The sequence below is a fragment of the Meles meles genome, chromosome 19, assembly GCF_922984935.1.
Source record: "Meles meles chromosome 19, mMelMel3.1 paternal haplotype, whole genome shotgun sequence".
NCBI classification, from domain to species: Eukaryota; Metazoa; Chordata; class Mammalia; order Carnivora; family Mustelidae; genus Meles; species Meles meles.
This window is the reverse complement of record NC_060084.1, coordinates 150,394-168,095: the sequence shown is the minus strand read 5'-3', so window position 1 is coordinate 168,095 and position 17,702 is coordinate 150,394. Positions and strand designations below refer to the sequence as shown.

General features: G+C 61.1%; 1 protein-coding gene across 1 annotated transcript; it reads left to right on the top strand.

Annotated features, from left to right (window-relative positions):
• Nucleotides 1-3,074: 3,074 nt before the first annotated feature.
• Nucleotides 3,075-16,206, top strand: TUBB3 (tubulin beta 3 class III). Its single transcript, XM_045988019.1, has 8 exons — nt 3,075-4,175; nt 5,014-5,130; nt 5,203-5,282; nt 5,442-5,676; nt 7,035-7,312; nt 13,321-13,429; nt 13,956-14,066; nt 14,803-16,206. Exons 1-8 carry the CDS (start codon nt 3,140-3,142, stop codon nt 15,876-15,878), a joined length of 3,042 nt encoding a protein of 1,013 aa, XP_045843975.1. The 5' UTR covers nt 3,075-3,139; the 3' UTR covers nt 15,879-16,206.
• Nucleotides 16,207-17,702: the final 1,496 nt, after the last annotated feature.

Here is a 17,702-nt window from a genome sequence, read left to right as displayed (position 1 = left end):
GTCTGCTGGGCTCCTCCGGGAAGGGGTCTGTCCTCTGATGGAGACGTGCAAGCAAGGGTGAGCTTGACACCTTGCCTCCCTGTAAGTACGCCTGCACGGGGACATGTCCCGAGTCGCAGCAGTTCTTTCACAACCAGGAGCCGGTGACCTTCAGAGCAGAGCCCGTGTCCTAGAGAGAGTGCGGCAGAGAGGCTGGGCCCAGGCCCTGGTGCGGCTGCTTGCTTCTGGGCCCGCTGCCCCGAGAGAGGATCACGTCATCGGTGCTCAGCTAGACTGCTCAGGGTTAGGTCATTACTTGCAGCTCGTTTCCGTGGAGACGGCAAGACAGCTCTCTCACATGGGAGCATCTGTCTAAAGGCTTGCCCTGCCCCCCAGGGTCCAGGCAGGGGTGAGTGGGCTCCTCCCGGCCTGCTGCCCGTGGAGAGTGCTGACGGTTATGCTCTCTCCTGTGAAGTCAGACCCTACCCCAGGGTCTTTAGCACAGACTCCACGGGGTGAGCATGTAGGGTGTTGCCCTCCCTGAGTTCAGAGACGCCCTGTGACCCAGCTCTGGGCCAGGCCTTGTTGAGGTCCCATCCTGCCAAGAGCCAGGAGGAGCCGTGTGGCTGCTCCCCGGACTCTGTCTCCTAGCTGGCCTGCAGGGAGCTCCATGAAGGAAGCAGGGCCTGGGCTCTCTGGTCAGGCACTAACCCCCACTCCCTGGTGTGGCCATGGCTAGACACTGCTCTCTCACTGGACTCCAACTGCCCCGTGAAGCTCGTTTGCGCATTGAGTGCTTGCACTGTGCGGGCCTGCTGTGTGCCAGGCCCTGTCCTTGGCGCTCCTGCTCTCAGCCTCCTCATGTGTGGGTCTCCGTTTGGATGGTTGTGGCCAGTCCTTACCTCCCAGGGGCATGAGAGATCAAGTTATCATTGGCCTTAAGATTATCTGGGATTTCATCCAGACATTTCCCTCATAACCGTAACTAATCACAAAGTTGAGAGTCTCCCTCCCGTGAAGTCCCTGTCGCGCACATCAGAACCGGATGGGGAGTCTCGAGGCCTCCGCAGGAAGACTGGTTGCCGGCCAGAGGCCGTCCAGTTCTCAGGCTCTTTGAAGTCTCCAGCAGGAGCTGGGGGTGGGGAAGCATGTCCGTCTCAAAGGCCTCATTTATGGAGCTGGAGATCCCGCGTCCTGGCAGCCTGCGGACACAGAATCGGGGGGGGGGGGGGGTGGCCGGCAGACTGCCCCCAGAGGCGGAAGGTGGTCAGGAAGGTGGGCCTTGGTGATGGGCAGCTGCGGTATGAACCCTGGGACCATGTGGCAGGGACCCAGCTGGGCTTCCCTGCGGCTGGGACCGCCGCCCCGTGGTCCTGGGAACCTCTGCTCCCTTGGGTTCTCCATCAGGAGGGGGGGATGGGAGGGGAGAAGTCCACAGAGGGCAAGGAGCTGCTTGTGTGGATCCATCCTGTGCCTGGCGCCTGTGGGGTGTAGGGCTGTCTTCTGTTCTCCGTGGGGGGACGGGCTGGGGTCCTCATGCTCTGCCAGCAACAGGCCAGCAGGTCTGCACTCCGACATCCTGCCCTGTGCAAGCGGGGGGCCTGCATCCACCAAAGATGGGACCAGAACAGACAGACGCCCAGTGGGGTCTGTGCACCAAAGACCACTCACTCCACACAGCCACGAGGATGTCACGGAGGGGCCCCCAGGGCTGGCGGACCCCCAAGCGGTTCAGGGGCAATTGACATTTTCTGGATGGGTCTGGGTGCTGCCTTCCTGGCCATGTTTAGGTTGGGGCACCCACGAACCTGCATATTTACAGTTCATGTACTTCGATGTGTGATGTTCTTCAGCGAGAAGCACGGAGGGGGGACAGCTTTGTCCATGGGGTGATGCAGATATAAGGGGTGATTGATGTTTGTGAGTGGGGTGCCTGGCCCTGGGCGGTGGGGGCGGGGGGAGTGGGCTTGAACAGGAATGTCACAGGGAGCCCGCCCTCCCAGCCCTGCACCACACCCAACCAGGCCCCGACCTCCTTTGTTGCCTCAAGTTGTCTCCCCATCCACAAACCGTCCACAAACCTCTGATTCCCCCTCCCACTTCCGCTCTTCAGAGGAGGAGCTCCAGTCTGCAGTGAGAAAGTGCTAGGAGCGCCCTGGAGCGAGGCCAGAGCAGGTGCCCACAGGCCCTTTGGGCTGTGCACCCCGTGGCTGTCTTGGAAGTGGTTTCTCTGCGGAGGAAGTAGGGGCTGTTGGTCGCTGGGGCTGGCAGCTCTGTCCCTGCCCCTCCCCCGTGGGAGAAGGAGGCAGAGCAAGAGCCCTCCCTCAGGGCTCCAGGGCCTGGGTGGGAGCCCTAGGGGGTAGGGGCTGCCCTGAGTAAGCATCTCACATGGGGTAGGGAGTCAGGGCTTCAGGTGGGAGGTGGGTGGTCGACAGCCAATGACTGTTCCCAAGCACACTGGCATCGGGCGGCCAGAGGTCCGAGATGGCGCCAGGAGGCGGTGGAGTCTGCGGGGGACCTGGAGCAGACGCAGAGGAGCCCCCCCACCGCATCGGAGGCCCCCGGGAGTGGAGCAGGGCTGGGAGCGCTGGAGCGCTGAGCACAGGTGAGAGGGAGACGTCCCCCAGAGCCCCCGTCTTCGGTGTCACCCTGACCACCACTGGTGCTGCCTGGAGAATGCCGAGCGTGGGTGGTCTCCACTGGGCGTCCAGGGTGCGCGCCTGTCACGTGGCCACCCTCGGGGAGGGGCTCCGGGGACTTTGAAGATGTGCAGAAAGGCTTCATTCTTTCTGGGACCTCAGCCCATCCCAGGCCCGGAGGAGCAGGCCTGGCGAGCCACAGGCAGCAAGCCGCCCCGAAACGTACGTCTGGACCTGAGCAACGGTACCTCTGCAGAGGAGGTGGGGAGGTGGGCTGAAGGGCCGGAGTCCAGAGAGACGAGAAGCTCTGCCGCTGAGGGCTTGGGGTCCTGGCTGGGAAGCGACCACTCTGGTGGGAAGCCGGGGTCTCTCCAGCAGGGTCATGGCCGAGCGGACGTGGGTACAGACAGGGAGAGGGTGAGTGTGAGGGCGGTCTGGGGGGACACGAGTCCTGCTGGCGGGGCGATGAGCTGAGCGGGACGCCTGCGAGTGAGGACCCCTTCCTGCTCCCCGGTGGGACTATGTCCGTGCAGGGCCCCCAGAGGAGGCTGCTGGGCTCCCTCAACTCCACACTCCCAGCCTCCCCTCCGCTCAGGCCGCCTGCCAACCGGACGGGGCCCCAGTGCCTGGAGGTGTCCGTTCCCGACGGGCTCTTCCTCGGCCTGGGGCTGGTGAGCGTGCTGGAGAACGTGCTGGTGGTGGCCGCCGTCGCCAAGAACCGCAACCTGCACTCGCCCACGTATTACTTCATCTGCTGCCTGGCCGTGTCCGACCTGCTGGTGAGCGTGAGCAACGTGCTGGAGACGGCCGCGCTGCTGCTGCTGGAGGCGGGCGCCCTGGCCGCCCGGGCCACCGTGGTGCAGCAGCTGGACGACGCCATCGACGTGCTCGTCTGTGGCGCCATGGTGTCCAGCCTCTGCTTCCTGGGCGCCATCGCCGTGGACCGCTACATCTCCATCTTCTACGCACTGCGCTACCACAGCATCGTCACGCTGGCCCGCGCCTGGCGCGCCATCTCCGCCATCTGGCTGGCCGGCGTGCTCTCCGGCGCGCTCTTCATCGCCTACGACGACCGCGCGGCCGTGCTGCTTTGCCTGGTCGGCTTCTTCGTGGCCATGCTGGCGCTCCTGGTGGGGCTGTACGTGCACATGCTGGCCCGGGCCCGCCAGCACGCCCGCCGCATCGCGCGGCTGCACAAGAGGCAGCGCCCTGCCCGCCAGGGCTTCCGCCTCAAGGGCACCGCCACGCTCGCCGTCCTGCTGGGCGTCTTCTTCCTCTGCTGGGGCCCCTTCTTCCTGCACCTCTCTCTCGTGGTCCTCTGCCCTCAACACCCCACCTGCGGCTGCGTCTTCAAGAACTTCAACCTCTTCCTCACCCTCATCATCTGCAACTCCATCGTCGACCCCCTCGTCTACGCCTTCCGCAGCCGGGAGCTCCGAAGGGCGCTGCAGGAGGTGGTCCTGTGCTCCTGGGGAGGCGGAGGGCTGGCCGCACCGCTGGGCAGGGGGCGGGGGCTGGGGCCCGTGGCCTGTGTGAGCCTGAAGGGAACGAAGAGATGATCTCCATGGGTGTGGCTGCGCGGACCCTCTGGGGCCCGAGAAAGGAAGGCGCGCCAGGAGGAGCTGTGGACCGTGGAGGAGGCTGGAGACAGGGCCGGGCCGCAGGCACCCGAGGCGGATCTCCGGCTTCTGGGCGCGGCTCTGCGGACTCCGGGAGCGCTCCACCTCCACCCAGGGACCAGGCAAGCTCTGCACACTCACCTCTGCTGCCCCTGCCTGCTGGGATGTGCAGCGTCCGTGGGGGGTGCAGGACGAGCACTCCTCCCCAGGAGAGCCTCCGCAAGAGGGGCTTCCTGACCAGCAAGAACCGGCCGCACAGGACCGCTCCAGGAAGCAGGGAGCTCCTGTTTGAGGCCGAGGGCCGTGTCTACAGTGGAGGGGGTGCTGATCTAAGGCTCAGTGGTGCCCGGAGAGCTGGGGGCCCATCCGTGTCTGCTGCCTGTCCCCAGCGGACCGGGCCGGCCAACACCTGCTCTGGCCAGGGCAGAGGCTGTTGGCCTGAGTCAGAGACCAGTGTGCAGGGCCTCAGGGAAGCAGTCGGGTAATAAATGCTGTGCTTGGTGCAGACTCATGGCCCCCTGCCTTGCCTCTTTCCAGAAAGTGCTTGGAGCTGGAGTGATGAGGAAGGGGGAGAGGCGGGGTGGGGTTGAGGGTGATGGGCAGGGAGAAGAAACCAGAATCCAGCCAGACACCATGGCAGGCCTGCCCAGGTGAAGAGGCCACAGCCCCCAAGGACCCAGAGTGCTTGCGGCCTAACCAAGGGGAGAGTGTGGGGGCCTCAATCACACCCACCCCGGGCCTGGGTCTCAGCTTTCTCTCCATGGTGGAAACCCCAGCTCAGAGCAACTACAGTGAGAAACAGCAGCTGCCCTGGCCCAGTCACCTCCATGGGGACCCAACTCAGCACCGGGACCGTCCGGGCTGCCCTCAGCTGGAGCAGGAGCACGACCACCGTGACCCATGTGTGACCTCAGCCTGAGCCACCCCCCCCAGTCCTGCTGCCCCTCCTCCACGTTTGCCCACAGTTCGGAGTGTGCTGGGGATTGCGGTCTACTCTCCTCCTGGACAGCCCCCCGGGGAAGGAGGCAAGGCCTCCCAGAGTGGGGTGAGGCTGTCCAGGGACTGTCCGAGTCCAAGTCCCGAAGGGAATGGCCCTCTAGGATGAGCACTTCTGGGGTGAGCCCTGGTACTGGCAGCCCTTGGGTCCTCCCTCTGCTGCGAACCTGGGATTCTCACTGGGGAGCCCACCTGGTTCCCTCCGCAGGTACTGAGCCTACAGCCGACCCTTCCTGACGCAGGTTCAGCCGTGGCAAGCGTGATGGTATCAGCCGACTTGAAGGCAGGTCTGGTAATGCCTCAAGCCTTCGGCAGCCGCTGGCAGCCACCCCCACTCTGCCCCAGCCAGGCCCCACCCCTGCTGGTAGCTTCAGCCCAAACTGCTGGCCTTGAGGCCAGGCACTGGTTCCCGGCAGGGCCAGCCTTTGCTGGGAGACAAGACAGTGAGTCAGCCTTGAACCCGGCACCAGAGTCCTCTGGGGATGGAGAGAGAGGTGACCTGGCCCGACGCCATCACGCAGGGAGACGGGCATGTTGGGTAATGGAGCTTGGCCAACACGGTGCTGCAAAGGTTCTTCCTTTGCTCGGATGGGGAGGCGCAGCCAATTTTGGGGAAGAGCCAAATGCTTACCAAGGACCCCCTGAGCGGGAGACAGGGAGGGGCCCCAGGCAGCCGGAAGCCAACCACAGAAAGCCGCATCGTGGACACGTTGTGGGGGAGGGGTGTCTCTTGAGAACAAAAGACCCATTTCTAGACTAGTTGAACTGGAGAGCTCAGGGTGGGGGTAAAGAAGGGCGTATGCACAGGCACACCCTGTCCATGCACTCCTGAGCGCAGCCTAGACACAGGCACACCACAGGCCTGCCCAGCTGACCGCCTGTGGGACCTCCATGCACTGTGACCGAGACTTCCTGGAAGGTTCTGATACTGAAATACCAGAAGGACCTTATTATAAGGTGGCTTCACGACAGCGTCTGACCTCGGTGTCCTGCACGTGTAACGTAATGTCTGTACTGTGGTCTAGTTCACACCCTCCTTTCTCCTCTGACCCCCGCCCCCGTCCCAGGAATCCCCCATCTCTGCCTTATGCACACCGTCTCACTACTTCGCCTCCATCCCCTGTGGTGTTGGCCTCACTTGGACCAAGAGTCCAGGAGTCCAGGTGACACCAGGGCGTGAATCAGACAGAAATCCCTGCCCACCATTCCCCACCCTGTCAGCCCCTTGCCTGGCTGGGGTCCTTTGGGTAATTCCCGACAGCAGTACTCACTGAGCAGCAGCTCCGTACCAGGCACTGTGCCTAGCAGGGGCACAAAGCAGCCCCACGGACCAGGTCCACTGGCAACCTCGTGGCAGATCCCTGCGAGGGGAGGGGCAGATGGCATTCCCCGCTGCAGGGAAGGGCCGCGACTCAGAGCTGCCATTGTAACCCACCGTCCTTCTGACACGGCTGTCTGAGCCCTGCCCCGTGCTTTCTCCTGGAGGGGTCAGCGCCGGCCGCAGCCTTGTCCTGCCTCCCCCAGCCCTAAGGGGTCCAGCAGAGCTCAAGGGACCTTGTTTGTCCCTTCATGCCCCCAGACAGGGAGCCGGGAGGCGTCCTCCCCGCCCTTTGGGGTGGGACCCCGGGGCCGGTCCCCGAACGGGTGTGGGGAAGAAAGCCCGTCTTTGCAAGGCCGTGGGGCGGGGCAGCCGCGCGGTGGGACCCGAGCGGGCAGCCTGGGCGGCGTCCGGCAGCCAAGAGGGGCTTCTATTGTCCTCCCCGGGCCGCCGGCCCCTCCCTCCGGTGTGCGGGCCCCGCAGACCCGGTGGCGGCGGGCGGGGACGGCGGGCCGGGGCGCGGCGCGATGCTGCGGGCCGTGCGGCGCTCTGCGGCGGCCGCCCCGATTGGCCGCGCGGTGACGCCAGGCGGGCGCTGCGGGCGGGGCCCGGCCTATAAGAGCGGGCGGCGGGGGCGACCCGCCCTCCGCAGCCAGCCCCGGCCCGTCCGCGCGCCCCGCAGCCGCCCGCCGCACGCACCGAGCATGAGGGAGATCGTGCACATCCAGGCCGGCCAGTGCGGCAACCAGATCGGGGCCAAGGTGAGGACGCGCGCCGCCCCGGCCCAGGCTCCGGCCCGCGCCCCGCGCCCCGCGCCCCGCGCCCCGCGCGCAGCCCGCCTCCCCGCCCAGAGCCGGGCCCGAGGGAGGGAAGCGGGAGGCGCCGCACCCCGAGCCGCGCTTGCGACTGCGAAGCCAGGAACAAAGGGACGAGCCGGGCCCCGCGCCCGGCGGCCGGGGCACCGGGACCCCTGCCCTGCCGCGCCCCCCCGTCTTCTTTCCGGCCCTGCCCGGGTATCTCAGGCCTGCGGCCGCGGAGCGCACGTCGGCGGCTGAGCGCCCTCCGCAGCGGCTGCGGCTGCGGGGACGGCCTGGGCGTGGCCCCTTTCTCTGGGGTCGCGATTCGGCCTTGAGCGAGGTGGGCGGGGTGGGCAGGTTTGGGTGGGACGCCCCCACGCCCGCAGCCTCGCTGCCACCCTCCTTCCTGACCCCACCCTATTCCTTTGTTGGAGGAGGGGTTGGGGCCAGACTCGGGGTGACCTTGGTCCGGAACTGGGCTGTCCCTCAGCTCAGCCAAGCCTGGGCAAAAACCTCCGCCGGGTTTGGACAGCACCCGCCCAGGGACTGTGGAGTCTGGGGGTGAGACGTAGGAACAAAGCCCCGCTCCTCGGCTGGAGCGCGGCATCACCCCCGGGCTCCTCCCCTCCATTGTTAGTCCACCTCGCAGACGTGGGGACTGCGAGGAAGAGCAGGGAGTACAATCCTCACTGGAACCTAGGAGACAGGTGTCACGTCCCCGAATCCAGCAGAGTCCCTTGCCCAAGGTCACACAGCCAGTGCGAGAGAGCCACGCCACCCTCAGACATGCACCCTGGGCTCAGGCTAGGTGGGTGGGGCCTGCTGCCCCCGGGGCACCCCGCAGAACAAAACGGGGCTGGGGTGGCTTTGTCAGGACCAAGGCCAGGGACGCAGTGTGGGAGTGGGGCAGGGCGGGTTTCCCAAAGGAGGCAGTGGGAGGAGACAGGACTTGAAGGGGAAGGGGCCTCGGAAGGGGTTCCTCTGGAGGCTGTTGCTATGGAAACCAGGAAAGAACAAAAAGCTAATTACAACCGGGATGGGGCAGCCTCGTGGCTGACATGTAAATTGCAACTTCTTGTGTAGGGTGGAGGCGACTTGGATGGGGTGGGGGGGGGCACCAAGGAGACTCCCTAATCCCCCGAAGAAACAGCTGTGCCTGCCTCCAGGAAGGGGGCTGGGAGAGGGGGAAGCCTGGGGGATGATGGTCTCAAATCAAATCAGGACCCCTGGGGCAGTCACTGACAGCTGCCCTGGCCAGGTGGGAGGGGCGGAGGGCTCATTAATGTGGCCACAGGGGCCAGGCCTGCCCTGAACATCTGCTCCTTGGAGGGCCAGGGGTCACTGGGGGGAGGGAGGGCAGCCCTGAATTCTGCCTGAGCCTGGGGGAGTGGTGATTTGGTTATACACTCTTCCTCTGTATGGCTGGGGCAGATGCACACCAAGCAAAGGCAAGTCCACACCCGGAGCTGTCACTGGGGTGGGGGGAGGGCACAGGGTGTGGCAGGACGGGAGGGAGGAGGGCGGTCAGTAGCCTGAGTGCTGGACAGGTGTCCTTGGCTGAGATTATTTCCTACTTCTTGGAGGTGTGGCCTCCTGGGTTTGCTTATTTTTTATTCTTTTTGGGTTGATTTTCTTACTTTATGTTGTTTTAAAAATTAGTGTCTGATCCTTTCTAACAATTCAAACCAGAGAGAGGTGGATTTTGTGGGGAGAGGAATTGGTTCTTTCTTTTCACCACTGCCTTTTGTGGCGACCAGTGACAGCAGTTAGGCTGTTTCCTTCTGGCCTCCTTGTCCTCTGAAGTCTCCAGAGACCAAACTCAAAGAAAGTTCTCCAAGCCCCTGCGCCAGGCTCCGTGTAGGTAACTTGCGGGCCGAGCAGATGCTGCCATCTGCCCTGTGGACAGGTTGTTCATTGACCATTTCTGTTTTCTGATCCCATCGTGGCTGTGGGCTCCCTGGTGAGGGGAGAGGGCAAACTTCTCCTTCTCAGCACCAGCTGCAGCTGAGGGGTGGGCAGGAGCCGCTGCTCTCCTGTCTGCCCCTCTTGGCGTGGAGCCTGGCCCAGCCCAGCCCCTGCTCTAGGGAGGGGCCTGGCTGTGGGGGATGGAGAGACGTCAGGGCGACTGGGGCTAGGAGAGAGGTCACCTCTCCTGAGCGGTAGGTTGCCGGCATTACGCTCATGACAATGGACCTCTGAGTATTGAGCACGGTGCCTGGTGTTCAGACCCATCACCTCACTGAGATCCAGTGACATAGGGGGTCGCCCTTCCCCCATGGGTCGCTCCGGGAAGCTGAGGCACCGCCCAGGAGGGACAGGGCAGGGCTGGACTCTAGGTCTGCACGGATCCGTAGGATGGGCGGGGACACCCCCCAAAACCCACACGGCCGCCACACAACAGGCGGATGAATCCGGGGACCTCATCCTTCTCTGGGGTGCAGGGCCATCCGGGAGCCTTTGTCTGGACCCCCTTCTCTCGGCCGCTGGGCGGAGCCTCGGGAGGGCGGGCCCTGGCTCTGACCGCCAATGGGGGGAGGGGTTTCCTGGTTTCCTTGAACCGGTCTCCTAAATGGGTCAGTGTTCGCGCTCGCGGTGCTCCGGGCGGGGAGAGGCTTCGAGATCCTGGAAGGGTCTGACGCCTGCCCGTAATCTGCAAGCTCTCCCTCCGCGGAGCCGCTGCCCCCGCTTGCCTTCGCCGACGCCTCCTCCGTCCCAGAGCGAGGACGGGGAGAAGGATCAGCACCACGGACAGCGCCGGGCGCGGCCCCGCGACGCTCAGTCCCCGCGCCATCCGGCAGTTTTCTCAACCGTAGTGATGGTCATAATTATTTCGTACTTAATTTACAAAATTGCGTTTTGTTATTGATTAAATATCACATCATATTTTTACTAGGACGATACTTATTTTAAATCACAGTTTTGTTAGTTTTAACCTCAAAAGCAATTAATACATTCTTCTAAAAAGTTGAAACATTGCAGATAAAACCAAAGTGCCCATATAACCACTTCACGGTCCTGCTCGGACCTGCTAGGTCCACCCTAGGTCCTGCTCTCCTGGGGGGACAACTTTGTTTCCATTCTTCCAGCCTGTTTTCTGTGTATGTGCAGCTATGCATATCTTTGTAGAAAAACATAACATCTTTTCGAAGGCCCCTTTTTTACTTTATCATTATGCAATGTGCCTTTCCATCGAGGGTGTGTCTTGGAGATGTGTTCCTATCAGTGATGATATTTTACTGCACCACAGTGTCCCAAAATATATTGTTTTTTTTTTTAGTATATTGGCTTTTTATTTTTATTTTATGTTATTTTTAAAAGATTTTATTTATTTATTTATTTGACAGGCAGAGATCACAAATAGGCAGAGAGGCAGGCGGTGGAGGGGGGGGAACAGGCTCCCTGCCGAGCAGAGAGCCTGATGCGGGGCTCGATCCAAGCACCCCGGGATCATGACCTGAGCTGAGGGCAGAAATTTAACCCACTGAGCCACCCAGGCACCACAGTATATTGGCTTTTTAAAGCTTTCATTTTTATTTGCTATCGTGCATATGGCGTTACAGATTTAAATAGCATCTAACCTTCTAACTCAATGAAGCCACCATTTGCTGAATCCATCAGGCCTTGTGCTGACCCCTTAATGTGGGTACTACTATTGTGTCCACTTTACAGATGGGAAAACTGAGGTCCCAGGAGAGGGAGCCAGTGGACCACCCTGACGGTGCTGGGTTCTGGCCCATCACCTCCTGGAAGACCATGATTTCCAGAGACACATTTCCCATAACTCTCTGCAGATGTATTGGCAGGACGGTGCTCAGCTCACTCCCTCCCGGTCCTCTGCAGGGGCTGTGGTGTCCCTGAAACCAGAAGCCTGGGATGTCTCAGAGCTCTGGGGCCAAGGCTCTGGCTCCTGCCTTCATGCAGGCCTTGGGCTGAGGGGGCCCAAGGAGATCCACGCAGTTGTTGGCAGCTCGGATCAGACCCCAAAGGCCACAGTGACATTTTTGTGTTTCTTTTTTGTACTCACAAAATTAACACACACAATGTGAAAAGAACAGTTAACAGTGACAAAATGGGGAGTAAATCCAGCCCCTCCCCTCGCTGAGGGATGACCTCCGGTAACAGCCTCTCTGGATGAACACCAGGACTTTCCTGCTTGTTTTATAATAATGGTAACACTGTCTGTGATGATCAGAATTTAATAATTTATTTATTTTTAAAAATATTTCTTATTTATTCAATTGAGAGAGAGAGAGAGAGTGAATGAGGGCACTAGCAGGCGGAAAGTTCAGAGACAGAGGGAGAAGCAGACTCTCCGTGGAGCAGGGATCCCAATGGGGGGCTTAATCCCAGGACCCTGGGATCAGGACTGGAGCCGAAGGCAGACACTTAAGTGACTGAATCACCCAGGCGTCCCTAATTATCAGAGGAGTTTTTTTTTTTTTTAAGATTTTATTTATTCATTTGACAGACAGAGGTCACAAGCAGGCAGAGAAGCAGGTGGGGGTGGGGTTGGGAGAGGAGCAGACTATCTGCTAAGCAGAGAGCCAGATGCGGGGCTCGATCCCAGGACCCTGGGATCATGACCCGAGCTGAAGGCAGAGGCTTCAACCCACTGAGCCACTCAGGCGCCCCTTTAATTATCAGAGTTTTAAAAAATATTTTCTAACTAATCTTTTGTTGTTTAGAAACTAACATGGGACAATTCCAAAAGAGCCAAAGGATATACAGTGAGAAGAACTTTCCCCTAGCCCAGACCCACATTCCAATTCCCTGGAGCAGATGCCTCTGGGCCTGTTAGACGTCTGTATAGAGATAAACACGCGCAGACTGGGTTTTAACTGCATTTCTCACTGAGCCGTCTTTTATGGGCACATGACTCCCACGTAAGGATCTGTTACTTCTCCAGGCCTTCCTACCATTCATCTTCTGAAAGTCACTCCAACCCTGAGGAGCAAAGGGGAGGGGCCCTGGGAAGTCACACCGTGTGTGACTAATGACCCTCTCTGCATGGGCCCACTGTGTTCCACATGGCTTAGAAATGTCCTTGGGGTGAGAGCCAAGCTCTGTGCAGCCTTCCCTTCACCCAGGGGATGTGGCTTTGTGTGCTGACATATAAGTGCCCATTCACATGCTCTGCCCTGGCTTTATTCCCACAAAGACCATTTTCCCCATCAGGCCTATGAACAGATGAGGACCCTGAGGCACATAGTCTTCAGGACCTGCCCAGGGTCACACGGCTGGGAAGACGTGGTACAGCTCCTGAATGTGGGCCCTGCTCTGTGCTTTTGTGCCCTGGGAGCAGATTTTGAGAAGCACTATGGGTTCCAGCTCAAGGGGGTGAGGGTGGGTGGCAGCAGGCAGTGGCCGGAGTGAACCCTGGAGCTTGGGCTGGGCAGCTCTTCGCAGACAGGCTGGGAGAACCAGGCAAGTCATCCCCCATTCAGGGCCCCTGTGGTTCCCGTTGGCTGAGGCTGATGATGTACCAGACCCTGTCTCTGAGCATCCGTTGCCCGGACACTAAGGGGCATGTGTATCCCGGACACTGTCTCTGTCACTGTAGGCAGCTCTTTGCCTTCTCTGTGCCTTGGTTCCTTTGTCTGGAAAGAGAGAATAAAGAAAACCACCCCTAGAGGGTGTTTTCTACCAGCCCCTCATGGAGGAATGGACCGAGCAGGACTTCTGGTTAGCAAGTGCAGAGCTGAATCTGGGGGGCCTGGGTCTGCGTCTGCTGAGCCCTGAGCCACTCTGAGGGCGCCAGGCACTGTGGACATACAGGCAGTCAATGTCATGTCTACTGGGATTCTTTTCTGACAGATGACCAACTTTGGGGCTCTTCTCTGAAGTCACTCAAAGGGGCTAGTGCAAGCTTTGAGTCCAGGCCCCTAATTTAACAGACATGGCTGAGGCCCTGGAAGGGAAAGGGCCTGGTGGGGGTCATAAGCACCTGCCAACCCTTCCTTTCCCCCCTGCAGTTCTGGGAGGTCATCAGTGACGAGCATGGAATAGACCCCAGTGGCAACTATGTGGGGGACTCAGACCTGCAGCTGGAGCGCATCAGCGTCTACTACAACGAGGCCTCTTGTGAGCTCCCCCCACCCCTGCGCTTGGTCTGGGAGGAGGGAGGGGAGGGCGCTGGGACTGCAGGTCTCAGCATCTCTGCCCTCCTATCGGTGGTTTGGCAGGTATAACCCGAGACTCACAAAACAAACATGGGGAGCCCTGGAAACTGCCACCATAGTGAGGTTCAAATATCTGGGATCCTCCCTTGACACTTGCGTAGTCTGGGGGACGAACAGGGCTGGGCAGGGTCCTGGAGGCTCCTCAGAAGTCCATGGGAGGGTCCAGCAGGGGCCACTTAGCTGCTGCTGTAAGATGATGTCCATAGTGAGCCGGAGGAATACTAACCTGCCCTGTCAGTGTAGTTCGCAGTCCTGGATGGCTGGGTGTTGACCGAGATCCCCACTTCACACATGGTTCCAGCCTCTCTGACCCCGGAGTCTGAGCACCTACGATGACAGCCTCACTCTGGCAGGCCAGGGCAGGATTTAGAGGTCAGGAGGAGCCCCTGACCCTCTGTGACCCACTTAACCTACCCCTTTCCCCTCAGCTCATAAGTATGTGCCTCGGGCCATTCTGGTGGACCTTGAGCCCGGAACCATGGACAGCGTCCGGTCTGGTGCCTTTGGACACCTTTTCAGGCCTGACAACTTCATCTTTGGTAAGTTTCCCTTGTCTCACACTCTGATGCAGACCCCATCACAGGCAAATAAGATCAGCAGAAACAACAGGGCAGAGTCACCCCTGAGCAGGACAGAACTGACCTTCCCATTTTGCATTTGGCAGCAGTGGCACAGAGAAAGGGTTCTGCGCGGGGAATAGAAACCACTTGGTGTTTCAAGCAGAATGATGGGTGAGACAGAGAGCTAAGTTTATAGGACCATCACAGAGCTGGCAGACGGGCATTGGGCTCCAGAGGACTCAAGTTCACGGGCATGAAACATTGCTGTGATCAGGAGGGCCTCACCCCAGTTCTGTCTTCTGAAGCTCGGCACCCCAATTGATGGGCACCAATCCACATTAGACCCAAGCTGCAAGGGATTCTGGGATTCTGGGAGCTCTAGCTGATGCTTCCAGCACAGCCAACCAGAGGCTGGAGGGGAGGACTGACGACTCACCCAGAACCTCCCCCAGGGAGGCAAAGCAGGAGGCGTCCCTCCAGCTTCTCAATTCTTGTCTTGAGCCCTGGTGCCTTAGGGCACCAGGCAGTGGGGTCCCCGACACGCATCATGGTGGGTGTGGAGGGCCATGGAGGGAGTGAGGAGATGTGGGCACCCCCACTTCCCAGACAGGAAGCAGACACAGAGATTCCATGGTTGCTCTCTGGGAGGCTGCTCAGATGGCCGCTGTAGGTCTACCTAGCCTGTCACCCTCCTGCCACCTCCCAACCCCCACAGGTCAGAGCGGAGCCGGCAACAACTGGGCCAAGGGGCACTACACGGAGGGCGCCGAGCTGGTGGACTCCGTCCTGGACGTGGTGCGCAAGGAGTGTGAGAACTGCGACTGCCTGCAGGGCTTCCAGCTGACCCACTCGCTGGGTGGCGGCACGGGGTCCGGGATGGGCACGCTGCTCATCAGCAAGGTGCGGGAGGAGTACCCAGACCGCATCATGAACACCTTCAGCGTGGTGCCCTCGCCCAAGGTGTCGGACACGGTGGTGGAGCCCTACAACGCCACGCTGTCCATCCACCAGCTGGTGGAGAACACGGACGAGACCTACTGCATCGACAACGAGGCCCTGTACGACATCTGCTTCCGCACCCTCAAGCTGGCCACGCCCACCTACGGCGACCTCAACCATCTGGTGTCGGCCACCATGAGCGGCGTCACCACCTCCCTCCGCTTCCCCGGCCAGCTGAACGCCGACCTGCGCAAACTGGCCGTGAACATGGTGCCCTTCCCCCGCCTGCACTTCTTCATGCCGGGCTTCGCCCCACTCACCGCCCGCGGCAGCCAGCAGTACCGCGCGCTCACGGTCCCCGAGCTCACGCAGCAGATGTTCGACGCCAAGAACATGATGGCCGCCTGTGACCCCCGCCACGGCCGCTACCTGACCGTGGCCACCGTCTTCCGCGGCCGCATGTCCATGAAGGAGGTGGACGAGCAGATGCTGGCCATCCAGAGCAAGAACAGCAGCTACTTCGTGGAGTGGATCCCCAACAACGTGAAGGTGGCCGTGTGCGACATCCCGCCCCGGGGGCTCAAGATGTCCTCCACCTTCATCGGCAACAGCACGGCCATCCAGGAGCTGTTCAAGCGCATCTCGGAGCAGTTCACGGCCATGTTCCGGCGCAAGGCCTTCCTGCACTGGTACACGGGCGAGGGCATGGACGAGATGGAGTTCACCGAGGCCGAGAGCAACATGAACGACCTGGTGTCCGAGTACCAGCAGTACCAGGACGCCACGGCCGAGGAGGAGGGCGAGATGTACGAAGATGATGAGGAGGAGTCCGAGGCTCAGGGCCCCAAATGAGGCGGCTGGAGGGCCGGAGCCGGGCTGCGGCTGTGGCCCCAGAGGCCTGTCCCCCAGAGCCATGTCGCCGTTAACACCGCCCCCAGCCTCGCCCCCGCCAGCTCCGGCCGCGGCACCCTAGGGCTCCTGAGTGTTTGTCCTCCTGTATTTACCGCATCCCCACCCCACGCCAGTCCCGTCTTCTCTGCATAGGTCAGGTCCACTTCTGTGTCTGCTCCAGGCCTGTTTGATGGTTCGTTTCGTTTTCTTTTCTTTTCTTTTTTTTTTACTGGTTTATGTTTTTGTTTTGGGGCGGGGGGATACTTAATAAATTTATTGCTGTCAGATATCCCTGCCTGGTGCTGGAGAGTTCTTTTTATTCTAGAAAGTTGGGTCCTGAGGTGGGAGGAGGGGCCGACAGGGAGGCCCAGGGCAGGGAAGGGCTGTTGTCTCAGGCCGCTGGCTGGGGCTGGCCTGTGCGGAAAGCCTGTGGGTTCTGAAGGCTCAGCAGCTGGGAGCCTCCGGAGGCGGAGTCCTGGAGATGGGCCACGCGCTGCTGAAGCCTCGTCCCAGAGCCCAGCCACTTGAGAGCGTTCCCTGTCTCCCATGGGGAGGCCCACGCTCCAGAGCTTTCCTCTGGCGAACCAGAGGTGGGAAGGGAGGACGTTGAACACTCCGCGGAAAAGTGTGGTATGTTGGAGAGTTCGGTCTTCGGCCCTGGGAAGGGGTTGGTGGGAGTCAGTGAGCTGTGGCCACTGCACCCAGGTGTCACCCGCGCTCCCACTCTCCTGGCGGGGAGCCCTGTGCTGGCCTCATGCGCCCCCTGGTGGCAATCCTGTGTCCGACGGCACGGGCACCGGGAAGGGGCCCACCACGGAGCCCAGCTCTGGCTCCATTTGCCTTCCCACACCCAGTCCCTGGAAGCCAGGGGTTTCCTCCAGCTCCACCTGGGACATCCAGCGGCTTCAGTGCCGGCGGCACACTGGTGCCTGGCCCGTCTTTGCAGAAGAAGGGAAGCCAAGGAGACCACTGGCCCTGAGGCAGGCTAGGAAACTGAAGCCCCCAACGGGGTGCAAGTCTTGGGCTCTCGTCCTGACCCCTGCCAGGCTGGGCCCCTGGGGTCCCCGAGTAGCGGAGAAGCACATTCTAAAGGCCGACGCTCTGGGGGCCTGCTGTGTGCCTGGCCACACTTGCTCGCTACCCCCAGAACAGTGTCCCCCCACCCCACACATGCACTGGCCAGGCCAGAGTGTCTGTGACTGACATGGCCATGTGGGAAGTGGGGGTCTGTGCGCTGCTCTGGGCCACAGCAGCTGGGTCCTCGCTGCCTAGGAAGCAGCAGAAGTGCCTGAGTCTCGTCCCCCAGGGCCTCACTGGGCTGCTGTCCTCCACATGGTGGCGGGCAGGGGTGTCCACCACCCAGGCTCTCAAGGCTTCCGGCCCCAGAAGAGTTGAGACACCTGCTCAGTGTTGACAAAGTTCCGTCTGGCCCAATGACACTCCCAGATGCTGCTCCTGGGCCCCAGGTCCTCCGTCTTCCCGGGCCTTCTTCTGAGAGCTCAACACGCGCACCTCGCTTAACCCTCATGGTGACGCTGTGAGCTGCACGTCCTTCAGGCTGAGAAACAGAGGCTCAGAGAACGGAGGGTGTTTGTCAGCTGGCAAGTGGCACAGCCAAGTGTCCAGCCCTATCCTTGGGGCCAGAAATGGCCAAGAAGTGTACTTCCCTCCTGAGCACTGACCCCCACCACAACTCAGATGAGCCTGGCCTCCCTGGGCCACCCTGCCTTTGTGGAGTTGGCTTTCCGGCCACTCCGCTCGCTTCTCCTCCCAAGGCCCACAGCC

Coding starts and splice junctions, on each gene's coding strand:
- TUBB3 (XM_045988019.1), top strand. CDS start 3,140: ATGTCCGTGCAGGGCCCCCAGAGGAGGCTGCTGGGCTCCCTCAACTCC. Junction 5,283..5,441: donor GCAAGGCCTCCCAGAGTGGG/GTGAGGCTGTCC, acceptor TTCCCTCCGCAG/GTACTGAGCCTACAGCCGAC. Junction 14,067..14,802: donor GCCTGACAACTTCATCTTTG/GTAAGTTTCCCT, acceptor CAACCCCCACAG/GTCAGAGCGGAGCCGGCAAC.